Genomic DNA, 13,154 nt, shown 5'->3' with positions numbered 1-13,154 from the left:
AATCATTTTTATTGTTGAAATTAACCGCTGTAAAATATATATCTCTGTTTTTCAAGATGGTAAATATAATTCTAAACATGGTAATGAATTGTTCTGGAGCACATTGCATTAGGAAAACTAATGGGTTGGTTACTATTGAATGCATTTAAATTAATTTAATACATACGATCTGCACTCAGTAAAAACAAAAACATAGGACTGCTGAATCTGAAAAAAGGTGTCAGCAACTACTACCCAATTCTGAAAACGACACAGAACCCAAATTATTGGGTACCCAACTTTAGGTACATAAACTATGCATTTAGTCTCAAATTTTTAATCAATATCAAAATATTATAAGCCATCAACTTCAATTGTATGTATTCAATGCAAAAAATTTGGTCAGAGTTAGATCCAACTGTGGCTTGTTAATTAGCAAGGTGTGGTCAAAATCAAAAGAGCCCGTACAGAGATGTCTCAGAATAGAGTAATAGTATAGTATGTGGAGCCAACAACACTACCAAAGCTTAGCTGTGTGAAAGTGAGAGGGACAATATAAGACAAAACTCACCTCACCCTAGACAAAGTGGAATATATATTGCAAATAATCCCACATGATTAGCTCATGGTACTTAGAAAAATTACAAATGAAATGACCATCACTTTAAAACAACTTTGGCCAATAATGATTATCTGCACAGCAACTATTAGTTACTTTTCGATGCAGATTATGTCGTGAGATGAATGAACGGTCTGTAAATCAGTGCGTGTTAGAGATTGAATTAGGAGATGAGATAGATGCAATGCATGGATTAAATTCACTGAACCTAGTAAAATATAGTTAGTAGATAGTGAGCAGCCCCAGTTAATTGCCCTAGGGATCTCTCTCTCTAATCTGTTGGCACTGCATTGGAAGCAGACACCTTTGGTGGTCCAACTAGAGAGACAGTATAGCCTGGGCTGACATCTTCTCTGCAGTGGATGTGGGGAGAGCTGTAGAGACTAGAGAGCGACAATTCAATAAGAATAATATGCTGGATACTATGTACAGTTTTTTATACGAATCTGAAAGTGTTGTTGATACGTTAGCAATGAATTGAGCATTATACTGAGATGATCAATACTCGTCGTGCATAAATATAAACACTCGTCGTACATAATTGACAGCGCATAAGAAGCTTACTGAGTTGGGGTCACCTCTAAGTCCCTAGTAGCAGTCATTGAAACTTGTCCAGATTTTTGGCACTATTCGCGCCATTAAGTCATAAAGTTCTGCAGCTGATGACAGTGAGGACCATTAATTCGACTTCTAGGGAGAAACTCTAAGCTCTGGTGAACTGCCTACTTTAACAGATGGACAAAAGCAAAGAAACAACGAAAGCATTTTAAATGAGCACGGCACACAGGACATGCATCAAGACATTCAGATTTACATACACAATAACACCATTAGCACATTAACATTTTATGAAATTAGGGTGAATTGAACAATTAGCTCCCTATATTTTAGTCAAGTTTGATTTGACCTCGAAGAAAAGTTTACTGCCTGCACCTGATGCATTTGTTGGACTAATTAGTTCCCCTCGCCAATTTTTAATTTTTCCTTTGGCTGCTTAGAAATTGAATTGCTAGATTGAACGCATGATCCATGGTGCAGGCAACAGCTACAAATCTAACAATAAAGATATGTATGAGAAAGCACGAAGATACGACTGACAAACAACTTATCTGTGAGGGAATTCCCCTTCCAATTTTTCAGTCAGGTGGTTGACTATTTAAAAGAGCCAGCAGCAATCAACAAGTGCAGAAGGAAAAAGAATTGCTTTAATGGTATACAAGTGAAGTCTTACTTCATGTGGTAAGAGAAACAAATCATTGTCATCATGAAACAGAGAGTATAAGGGCATTGCCTTCTCAGGAATGTTAGGTATCATCTTTTGCTTTCTACAGCTCAAATAACTATCAAGAAACAACTCATATTATAGACCCAGCAATATAAAGAAAACAAAAACAAAAAAAGCCAATTTAGAACTGAAAGAAATGAAAATGATTCTCTATAGTTAAAACATCTTCGTTTTGGTATCCATTAAGTTTCGTAGACTTCTTCAACAGCTCCAAAAGTTTGCAAAATGTCATATCTTGTAAAAACCAAGTTTCAAAGCAACAGAAACAGATACAACTACGAAGCAATTTCTAGCCGTGGCTCGAAACAAAATCCAGTGAAGAGCTGTAGCGGGAACCTCTTTGAAACGGGACTCCTCACCGTCCACTTCCATAGCTTCTGGCTCACGTCGAAAGTAAGCAAAGCCGGCGACCCATAGCTCTGTATATAAATCAAATCATCGCAACCACTGCTTGCGAATACTTCATCAAGCTCTCCAAATCCTTGGAAAAACTTCTGAGGCATGCGCGCAACCTCGCACCATTCCTTCTTATCTCGAAGCTCCCAAATCCCAATCCCCTTGATAACTCCCGGCCTATCCTGCTTCCCTATTCCTCCAACCAGAATAACTCTATCCCTTAGGTTCATAAGCCTGCCACATGTGAGTGTACATGGCGCAGGTATAGCTGTATTCATTAAAGAAAAATGACCCGGCCTGGTTGAGAGGTCATACATAGCCAAACAATGGCGCGATGCGATATGCCCAACATAACCAGAAGAGTAAAGCAAATAATACAAAACTCCATCACAAATGACACAATCATCACAACCTCTCCAACCTACTAAAGTTTCATTGAAGGGATCGAACCACTCGTCACTTTCCGAAAAATAAATATGGATTGATATATTCCACAGATGATGCTCCTCCGGCACTTGCCCACACTTTGCGACCACTATGGTGTAATTATGACACTCTTTATCGACCGATATAGCAAGCGCGCTATAGTCGGGGGAGTTTCCACCCGGAGCATAGGGAAGCTTCCGCCTATGCTTAGTGATAGGGTTGCACACAAAGACACGACTTTTATTTTCACTATCCATTAAGCATACTAATCCATAGGAAAATGAGATAGACCAATTGCTCTTCTCAATGCAAGGGAAATTGAAATTGTACCACTTTTTCAGACTTGGGTCGTAAGAGTACCCTGCCACAGCTTCCTCGCCGCACGTGAACATGAAATACCATGGCTTTTGGGGTACCATTTTCGTATGTTTATACCTTTGCACGGCATCATTCCATCTCTTGCACACGGAGCCTGATCTAATTATACCAACAATGGACAAGAAAGAGAGTATTTTCTCCAAGAGGTCATCAGGGAGAATGGTATCCAAGGAAACTAATGCGCCTTTATCCTGGTCGGTATGATACTCGGAATTAAGGTCTTTCTTTAGATCCTTGCCTTCAATGAAGGCTGAAGGATAGGATTCCCATTCCTCACTCTCCATTACGGACCTGAAATAATGGCAGGAATATAAACAGAATGCAAACAAAAATAGGAAACAGAAGAACAGAAGTATGCAGCTAAAAAAACAAAATTGCATATGCAACTAGAAGTATGATATCTTAATGGTAATTACCAGAATCAGCAATTGAGCATAATGAAACTTTCAACAACTTTTTTTATCATCAATCAACAAAAATGCTCTCCAAAGCACATAAAAAAAGAAAAATAGAATTCTTATACCTACAAGGTTATCCCACTTATATAATATTGCAAAACACAGAAACTGCAATTAAGTACTCCAAAGAGGACCAGATGTGAAGAAACCTTATCTGAAAATCACTACAACCAAAACCCATTTATCAAACAGTGGGAAAAAGAAATGAAAAAGAGGCGGACACCTGTTAATAGGACATTTACACTAGAAGAAAAGAAATCCAAACGCCAAAGCAAAGTAGCTAATGAGAACAATTGCCAGTAAACATTAACGGTATCTTCATGATCACATCCACTATCAAGAAACTCTTACTTTTAAATTGAACATCAAAAACGAGCACAAAAGATGCTCTCACAAGCATAAGATCAAACATCTTCAATACATTCCGGGATGTCCCAGAAAACAGAACTCGAGCTTAGAAACAAAAAACTCATCAAATCACCACATAATTGCTCAAATGCCGACACATCTCTAATTATAGTTGCATGGCCCATTAATAACTTTAGAAATTAGAATATTTTTTAAAAAAACACACACAAAAAGAAGTAGCACGCCGAGCATCGCCAAGGAAGCAAAATATAGAAAACAATTAAAATTACAAAATTATGCAAATACATAACAAACAGGGCATCACTACAGGCAGATACGAAAGACGAGGCACCGAAATCCAATCTTTGATCCTTGTTCCTCTTTTTTTTGGATTAAAAATCTCTCTTTTGCTTGACATAAAGAGTTGGGTACTCGTCTATTAACTGAAAAACAGTGATTAAGTAAAGAAAAGGAGGCCATTTACACAAATCTCACCAGAGAATGGGAAAAAGGGGGGAACAAATACAAAAATGGGTACCTTCGTGTTTACATATCTCCAAATTTGGAGCAGTAGAATGGGAAAAAAAAAAAAAAAAACCGTATGACCCTTTTCTCAGAGATCCAACAATGGTTAAGAGAGGGGAAAGAATCAAAAAGAGATGAAACAGTAGGCCTAGTGCGGAGATGAAGTATAGTCCACAGAAGTACCTCTCCTTGGGCTCTTTTGGGAAGAGGGGAGAGAGAGAGAGAGAGAGAGAGAGAGGTAATGGAGAAGAGAGAGAGAGAGAGAGAGAGAGAGGTGGGGAGCATAAAGCCGTGTTGAGGCGTGGGCGAGACCTACTATTATATAGGAGGTGATCGATACGGGGCTCATTTATTAAGGACAGGTACAATTTCACGGAGACCCCTCACGTATAGGATATGCCCATCAACTTTCTCCTTTTAATTTAAATAATTTTTAATTGAAGTTTTAGCCAGTACAATTTTATGGCATCTTCATAACCTTCTTTCAACTTCGCTCTGTTTCAAAAAAATTGATGCTTCGTAACTGTCAAAAAATTCACGATCGAGAGTTTTCAGAAAATTTTTTCAATTTTCATAATAATTAAGTGTTTAAATTTAACTTTCTACAGTTAGTGTTTTTAATTATTTTTAATACACCCACTATCAATAAGAGATTTAGGTGTTACAAGACATATATATAGATAATTAACTTAAAAAAGCGAGATTAGAGCTATGATTAAAACAAGAGGAGGTAGTTGCAGGTGTATTAAGATCATAAACCTAGTTGTTCAACAAACTAGTCATCTTGGTTGGTTTGCAATTAAAGACTTTAACTATTAATTTCTCTCAAGGACACTCTTACCGTTTTGTTGGTTGAGATTAAATGACCCATCCAATTATTTACTTGTCGACTTACAAATTTTGAAAAAAAAAAAATTAATTCCAACAAAATTGGGAAATTAATCTGAAGAATGATGGAGGAATATAGGGTTAATTTCATATAGGTACCTACAAATATAGTGAATGATAAATATATTTCTATAAAGTTCAACTTTTATATATTGTCCCTACAAAAGTTCTGATGTTTTTAAATATATCCATGCTGTTAGAATCCGTTAGAAAAATTTAATTAATCATAAATTAAATACTTAATTTTGATTAATTTTTGATATTTTACTCATCTTATATTATATTATTTTGGCTTTTGGAGGGACATATTTGTGATGACAAAATTTAAAAAATAAACAGTTCTCTAACGGTTTTCTAACGGTAACAAACCAGAGTGACATATTTGAAAACATCAGAATTTTTGTAGGAACAATATATGAAAGTTGAATTTTGTAGGGATATATTTATCATTCACTGTATTTGAAGAAACATGTATAAAATTAATCCTAGAATATAATAGTCCTTCTCAATAAAGTAATATATAAAAAGTACTATTAAAAAATAAAGTTAATTGCATATAGCTACCTGCAAATATATCGAATAACAAATATATCTGATTCACATTTCCTAGTTGATTCACATTACCAGCTAAGTTTATTTCTGAATGAAATAAACGAAGCGGGTAGCGTGCTACCTATCTCTCTCAAAAATAAATAAATAAATAAATAAATATATCTGTATAAAGTTCAACTTTTAACTTTTATCCCTATAAAAAGTCCAGTGATATTCATATTATTCTTTTGGTTTGTTACCATTAGAGAACTGTTTATTTTTTAATAGCAGATAAGTGAAATGTCAATTTTGCCATAAAAAATATGTCTCTTCAAAAGCCTCAACTGTTATATTTGTGCAGAAATATTCTTCTAAAAATTTTTCAACGATCATTTTCTTCCTCATTTTCTTTCTCTTAAAACTTAACTCAATTCACCATTGTTGCAACCTCTTTTCCCACTCCTTTTGTTCTAAATCTTTTTCTTTTGAACAAAATAAGAAAAATCATAGAAAAAATTGAATAGAAAAATAACACGCATTTGACATGGGCGAAGCAACACGCGTCGTGAATGAATAGGGACAAAGAATTTAGAGGAGGAAGAAGAAGAATAAGGGTTTTCATTGCTAGAATTTTAATTGAGAGAAGAAAGTACTATATAAGAGGGATAAAAATATCAATATATCTTATTGGCTAACCAGAGCTAAGTAATTTACTTATGGGCAATTAAAATTTTATAACGAATTCTAACGGCATGGGTATATTTAAAAATATTAAGTCTTTTGCAGAAATAATATAGAAATTTGAACTTTGTAGGGATATATTTGTAATTCGTCATATTTACAAGAAGTTGTATAAAATTAACGCTAGAAAATATATAGTTATATTATTATTTTTTTCAACAAATTTCTTTAACGCAATTAAAAATTCCCAATTAACTCGAGATTATTTTATTTTTTTGGCTAAATGTGAGCCCTTGCAAAAGAACAAAGAACATTTTATCATCCCAAAAAATTCAATGCCAACAAACGCATGCACTATCGATTGTATCTAATGCAGTTGGCTAAAAATCTAATAATTAGTGTCCAATATTTTAAATTCAAAGCTCAATTATTTTACATTTTGTAACATAGTTCATTTCTTAAAAAACACAAATGAAACAAATTGATGCTACCTTTCTTAAAAGAAAAAAAAAAAAAGCACGCACCTTGATGATGAAGTTGGTCTTCTATGTAGCAGTAGCAAAGGTATCACATTATCTATGTCTTAATCTATTAATTTTTTTTATTTTAAATAAAAATATAATATTTTTTAAAAAAATATTATAATAGGATGGATGAACTTCATAAATATAATTTAATTCATTGGAAACATGAATGATGTAATGCCACGGCCTTATTTTAGATATATATATTTTTTTACGGGGAGTATGACATGGTATAATAATGTAATGTAATGTAATGTAAAAAGAAAAAAAAAAAAAAAACCCAATAGAATGCCAAAAGTAGAAGCTTGTGAAAAGTGCATAGCTTTGTTGCCAGAAGAGGCAAGATATGTAGATATCAAATCAATGTCGACTAGTCATTATGAACGAGATTGGTAAAGAGATGAAGGTCAAACAGAAAATAAGAAAATGTCTCAGGTCTCATGAAGAAGATGACGAGAGGAGAATAATTATTGATCACTTTAATCTCCTGGTAAAAAAAAAAAAAAATTGGTTAACATTTCTCAAATTTATGCTAAAAAGAAAGAATGGGCAAAAGAATGCTATGAATGTGAATCATCAGGTCCCCACTTTAACCAGAAGCCTTTACTCTCTAACACTTTTTATTTTTTGATCTTAGGAGTTTATTATAACTTCTTGTCATATGTCATAATAAAGGCTCTTTTAGCAAAGTAGTTAGGCCAAATAAGTACTTAGTTATTTCTAATTTGATTATTTAAAAAAAATGAACAAATGTAAATAATATTACATTAAATTTCATCCGGCTGATTGGATCTTTTTTCTTTGGTTTCTGCAATGGAATTAGAAGATTTTGTTTTCGTGATTTGAAACCGCATTTTTACTTTTGGTCACAGCATGAGGTATAAAGTTGGAGATTGCCAAATGACTTTTTGTGCATAACCAAGAACAGGATGAGAACTAAACTAGACCTTTTTAAAAATAGTTTGATTGTGCAGTGACGAAATTAGACTGGGTATGGGTGGAATACAGGTTGGATCTAGATCGGATACGAGTACTCGTATGCATATATTTTTTATAAATTTTATTAAACGGTTTATAGACAAACCATAAACCTATCATTATAAAAAAATTCACGTTCTAATTAGTTGCACCCAGTGCAATAAAATTCGTTCAAAAAAAGAGATTCAAGTAGTAAATAGCTAGAATTGAAAAAAAAAGGAGTAAAATAAAATTAAAAAAAAGAGCAAACAAAGAGACTAGGATTTTCATTAGAATGAAAATATACAGAGACCTTTCATTTATAAGTTATATTGAAATTGCTTCCTCAACTTCAAATTTTTTTTATTTACTATCGGGTAATTCACTGAGTCCAAGTCCAAGTTCGGTTTCGGGTTTAGATTTGAAAACTCTTTCAGATCCTACCCATTAAAAGGTCGGGTTCTAGTCTGATCCAAGTCGGATATGGGTATGAAGTATCTGGACCCATACTCGAAACTTTAGATTTTTTTTTTTTTTTACTTATATACTATCTTTTTTATCGGGTCCAAAATAGGTACGGTATACTGGGTATTTTGGACAGCTTTAACCACTACATTTACGAAACTAGGCCATAGTAGGCATTAGTAGTTGGACTATCCTCAATTTACGCCCAAGGTTCAAACAGCAGGTTTGAGATTCATAAGATTAGGCCCAACTAAGTTACTAAGGTTTCCACCACCCCCCAAAGAAAAAAAATCTAGCTTGTATATACTACTGATTGGGCTAGGTCCAGCCCAAATCTGGTCCGGCCTATTTACTGGTTTTGGACCGACCCACTAATCCGGCCCGATACGGACCCGACCCGTTTTTGTACCCAGATCCAATTCTCGACTCTCTCTACACTCTCCGACGTCTCCGTCCTCTTATCCATTTATCCTGCGCCATTCTCACAAGCTTCAAATCCTTCGCCCATGGCTTCGGCTCTCGGCCCCGCCGCCTCCGCTCCGTCCCGCATCTCCGTCCCCAGCCGTGCCCAAACCCTAACCCTAGCCTCTCCCCCCTTCGTCTCTCTCCCCAAACCACGATTGTTCTCGTGTCTCACAGACTCCTCTCCCCGCGCTTCTATTCTCTCGCGAAAATGGAAGCTCTTTGCTTCTTCCGAGGAGTCTACGCCGGCCCCTACGGAGGTTCAAATGCCGGAGCCCGTTGAAGCCCAGATCGAGGCCTCCACCGCCGGAGAGGCGGCGAAGGGCGAGGACGTGTTTGCGGTGGTTATGGTGAGCTAAGAGTTGGATTGTTTACATGATTTTTTTTTTTTCTTTTTCAGTTAATTGCCTCATATATATTGGGAGCATTCGCATACATATTCCTTGCAACATTTTTTTTTCGCGCATTTATCTATAAAGTTGTTAATTTGGATTTGTATCCCTTTAAATTCTAAAACTTTGCAAATTTTTCTGCCATTCAGTTTGACTGTTAAATTTTCACTGTTTGGAATGTTACGCCCTTGACAATTAATATATTTTTTCAGGGTTGAGGATTTGGAGTCACATAAAATGACACTAGATATAGAATAGGGAGGTTAGAGATTGAAAATGACCAAAATTCACTTTTAATAAATCAAATTTTTTGATATCTATAAAGTTTGAGGGATAAATGCTCAATTCCACTATTTTACAGGTATATGTTGACAATTTTCCTTTTTTTTTTTTTTTGCTATTGACAAATAAGAGTTTGCTGATTTGTAATAATAATAATTATCCTTCATTATTACAGATTGGGTCGCGGCAATACATCGTGTTTCCTGGGCGGTATATTTATACCCAGAGGTTGAAGGGCGCCAATGTTAATGATAAGGTCAGAAGAAATCTGTCAATCTTTCCTGGTTTTGTTTTCGTGTACTTCTTTTCGTTGTCAGTTTGAATTTCTTCATTTATGTTAGTTCCGGATTACTGTTAAGGGTTGATGCAATCTTTTATTCATTGAAGATTCATTAGAAGAGTACACATTTGATTGCCTGTATAATATGGCTGCTTGGCTATGTGATTTCTACATGAAAGGTTATGAGATGTCATCGCAAAATATATTTCTCAGCGCAAAATGAAAAGAATACAGTGTAGTAAAAAGGATTTTCTGACAACAATATAGAATATTACATGATAAAATGAACTCAGAAGTAATTACGAAACTTAAGTAAATAATTGTCAGCTAGATTTATTATTTTCTATCTTCATTCGACCTGTAAGGAATCTATATCTGTGGGTACATTTGGTTGGGAAAAAATTCCTCACCCTCCAAGTTGCCCTGCTATGGCCGCATCCTGTGATACAGAGATCAATCTTTTTTTTTTTTGTTTACCTTTTCATCATAAGGAGAACTGTAATGATTGCAGGGGTAACTGTAATGATAACTAATGATTGTGATACTTAAGGGGACTACTGCTTACTGGGGATAATTTGAGGGATAGTAAATTTTGATGTTTCTTCTTACCTTTATCAGAAAAAGGGGGAGTATTCACTGTATTGCCTTTTCAAAGGGTGTCTAAAGTCTGGAAATGTAGCTCGTTCAGAATTCTCAACTTGTGCACTTACTACAGCCAATTTGGCTGATTTTAATGTGTTGTGACGATTGCTACATTACTATGTACTTTGTGGATGAGGCGAAGAACTAAACTAAACACCAACTCAAGAATTTAGGAGCTCTGCAACTGTTTTATATCCTAAGGTGTGGACTATGTTTGGGTTGAGATGATGGCTACTGGGGATGGGGCAAAGAACAAGCCCAAGTTACGCATACTGATGAACCTGTGTTTATATACCCATGCATACTCCATTCTCTATCCAATATGGAACTATTGGAGCGTCACAATCTGTTACAGTATCGGTGGACAATTTGAAATCTGATATGTACTTTTGGCTCCTCTTAATGAAACTCAAATATCTTTGAGGAGCTTGTCTCAATCAGTAGATGTATTTTTGTGCTTAGAAATGAAAGTAGTCACTGTTTTGGCCCTATAATAACACTGAATGTGCAGATTATATTGAACAAAGTATTACTCGTTGGAACTCGAACAAAGGCTTATATTGGCCAACCAGTTGTTACCAATGCTGCCGTACATGCGGTGGTTGAAGAACAGGTACTTTTCTTTCTAGCTGCTGGAGAAAACCTTACATGTGTTTTAACTGCTTGACATTGTTTCTAATTCTCGAAATTTTCTTTCTCAGGGACTTGATCCTAAAGTGATAATATTCAAATACAAGAAGAAGAAGAACTATCGAAGGACAATTGGCCATCGACAGGTATTCAATAAGACCTATATGTGAAGCTAAGTAACTCGGTCTGAGTCTTTATAAAATGTGCTGCAATTCTGAGGGATGCTATCTTTCTTTTTGGCTTGCACTCTCTTTGTGGTCTTTTCACTGTCTTCTTCCTGATGAGAACGCACAAACGTAAAATTTCTATATGCATCAACTTTTTATGATTATTAACAATACTTTAAACTTTTCAATTTTGGTGTTGTGCATTTCATAATATTAATGCTTGTCTTCATAAGATTAAAGCTTGTTTCTATTATGCTTTTCTTCACTTTCCTACTCTTAATTTGACTTTGTTCCTCGTCATTCTCTTTTCAAGATATTTTCCTGTTCCTTCTGAATGTACTTCCATAAATTTTCTAAATTTATCAATCTTCTATGCTTAATTTGTTTTTAAAATTTTTTTGTTCCTGACAATAATTTGTCAATATCTTAGTCTTACAAAAGAGAGCAGATACAAACGAGCATAAATAGTACCCATTTAGTTGCGTATCCTGTGAAATTATTTTACAACTAATAAAATAACAAAATAACATTTGCAGCCAAACACAAGGATAAAGATCACAGGGATAACAGGATATCAAGATTTCCCAGCTGAGACGATGCCCGAGACAATTCCCGCTTAGATGAATTGCAAAGTTTTTTCTTTTATGAGCTGATGCCCTTTGAAGCAATATCACCTACTGTTAGTTTACAAATGTTTTTCAAGTTTTATTCATTTATCATTTGCCTTCCTGTTCTTTTGTAGACAAAATCGACATCCTTTAAGCAATGAGAATTTCCAGTTTCATTCCTATGCTATTCTTATTCACTGAGATGTCCTCTTGAAGTTCTTTTCGGGCACTCTACTGAGATTCTATTCGCGTGCTTTTTTTGTAGCCAAAAGGTTTTGGTTCTACTTGTATTTCCTGTTAGATTTTCGCAAAATTCAAATCTATTGAAGGAATAGTTAATCTGGATGAAGTTTGTTTTCAGGGCAGAAAGTGAACCTGGAGTTGGGGATGAAGTCCCCATAATTTGGTTTTGTTTCAAACAAGGCAGTGTTTTGTTTTTTCCAGAAGTTTATTAAATCTTTGCTTGATTGCTTTGGATTTTTTTATATATATATATTAGATGTGATAATTGGTGTTCCACCATCCCTCGTTAAAATATTAAGATTGTGTCTTCATAGATAACTCACATATGAATAGCACAAATATGTAGCACAAATATGGCTTCTTCAAGATAGTGATATTTTCTGCAATAATCTATCTTTTTTAAAGTAAGATTTTTGAAAGTAAACTTCAATAATTAATCTTAGTTTATTGTTGAATCCTCGTACAGTGTTTGCTTGTCTACCTTGCTTCCTAAAGCAATTAAAATTGCACCTTTTTAGCTGTAGGTGTTTGTTGTCTGTGGTAAGTAATTGCTTGGGCTTCTTTAATCTTTTCCAAGGAGTACAAGGTTGGCACGTTCCGACGTTCCAAAAGAGATTCACGTTAAAAAAATAAAATAAAAATTTTGGAGGAATTGTCTCAGTACGAGGCAAAAAAGAAAAAAAAGAGGTCTCTAAAGCATTTATGAACTGTCAAATAAAGTACAGGAAAATTTCTCTCCTAAAAGTAGGGATGTAAAACAGCCGAGCGGCACGTGGGCCGCCAGGCCCGGCACGGCCTCGGGCCGGGCCACAGCACGGCACGGATACTCTAACATCCGTGCCGGATCGGGCCGGCCCGAAGTCCTGGGCCGTGTTGGGCCACAATTTTGGAGCCCGACGGTCCGGCACGGCACGGCACGGCCCGAATCGGACCTGGGCCGTGCCGGGCCGAGGGTAGGCGGGCAGCCTGGCACGGCACGGCCCGCTTG

At 35.5% G+C, this 13,154-nt stretch overlaps 2 protein-coding genes across 4 annotated transcripts; one reads left to right on the top strand and one right to left on the bottom strand.

Annotated features, from left to right (window-relative positions):
- LOC109709795 (F-box/kelch-repeat protein At3g61590-like) lies at positions 1,803 to 4,689 on the bottom strand. Of its 3 annotated transcripts, none has more exons than XM_020232118.1 (2): positions 4,598 to 4,689; positions 1,803 to 3,374 (listed from the first exon to the last, which is right to left on the bottom strand). In XM_020232118.1, exon 2 carries the CDS (start codon positions 3,365 to 3,367, stop codon positions 2,159 to 2,161), a length of 1,209 nt encoding a protein of 402 aa, XP_020087707.1. In that variant the 5' UTR covers positions 3,368 to 3,374; positions 4,598 to 4,689; the 3' UTR covers positions 1,803 to 2,158. The 3 variants fall into 3 exon arrangements, with proteins under 3 accessions (XP_020087707.1, XP_020087708.1, XP_020087706.1); XM_020232119.1 differs by having other exon boundaries at positions 4,428 to 4,685; XM_020232117.1 differs by lacking the exon at positions 4,598 to 4,689 and adding an exon at positions 4,218 to 4,415.
- Positions 8,910 to 12,105, top strand: LOC109711006 (50S ribosomal protein L21, chloroplastic). The gene is made up of 5 exons (XM_020233870.1): positions 8,910 to 9,272; positions 9,772 to 9,852; positions 11,030 to 11,131; positions 11,220 to 11,294; positions 11,852 to 12,105. Exons 1-5 carry the CDS (start codon positions 8,967 to 8,969, stop codon positions 11,933 to 11,935), a joined length of 648 nt encoding a protein of 215 aa, XP_020089459.1. The 5' UTR covers positions 8,910 to 8,966; the 3' UTR covers positions 11,936 to 12,105.

Source organism: Ananas comosus, linkage group 5 (assembly GCF_001540865.1).
Source record: "Ananas comosus cultivar F153 linkage group 5, ASM154086v1, whole genome shotgun sequence".
Taxonomy (NCBI): Eukaryota; Viridiplantae; Streptophyta; class Magnoliopsida; order Poales; family Bromeliaceae; genus Ananas; species Ananas comosus.
Note: the sequence above shows the minus strand (reverse complement) of the source record. Positions and strands in the feature narration are given on the sequence as shown.

Bases quoted from the DNA above. Each gene is read 5' to 3' on its own strand.
- LOC109709795 (XM_020232117.1), bottom strand. From the start codon at position 4,369: ATGGCCTCCTTTTCTTTACTTAATCACTGTTTTTCAGTTAATAGACGA. The intron at 3,375-4,217 runs GTAGTGATGCCC...CCATTATTTCAG, and splicing joins CTCGTCTTTCGTATCTGCCT to GTCCGTAATGGAGAGTGAGG.
- LOC109711006 (XM_020233870.1), top strand. From the start codon at position 8,967: ATGGCTTCGGCTCTCGGCCCCGCCGCCTCCGCTCCGTCCCGCATCTCC. The intron at 9,273-9,771 runs GTGAGCTAAGAG...TCATTATTACAG, and splicing joins ACGTGTTTGCGGTGGTTATG to ATTGGGTCGCGGCAATACAT. The intron at 9,853-11,029 runs GTCAGAAGAAAT...CTGAATGTGCAG, and splicing joins GCGCCAATGTTAATGATAAG to ATTATATTGAACAAAGTATT.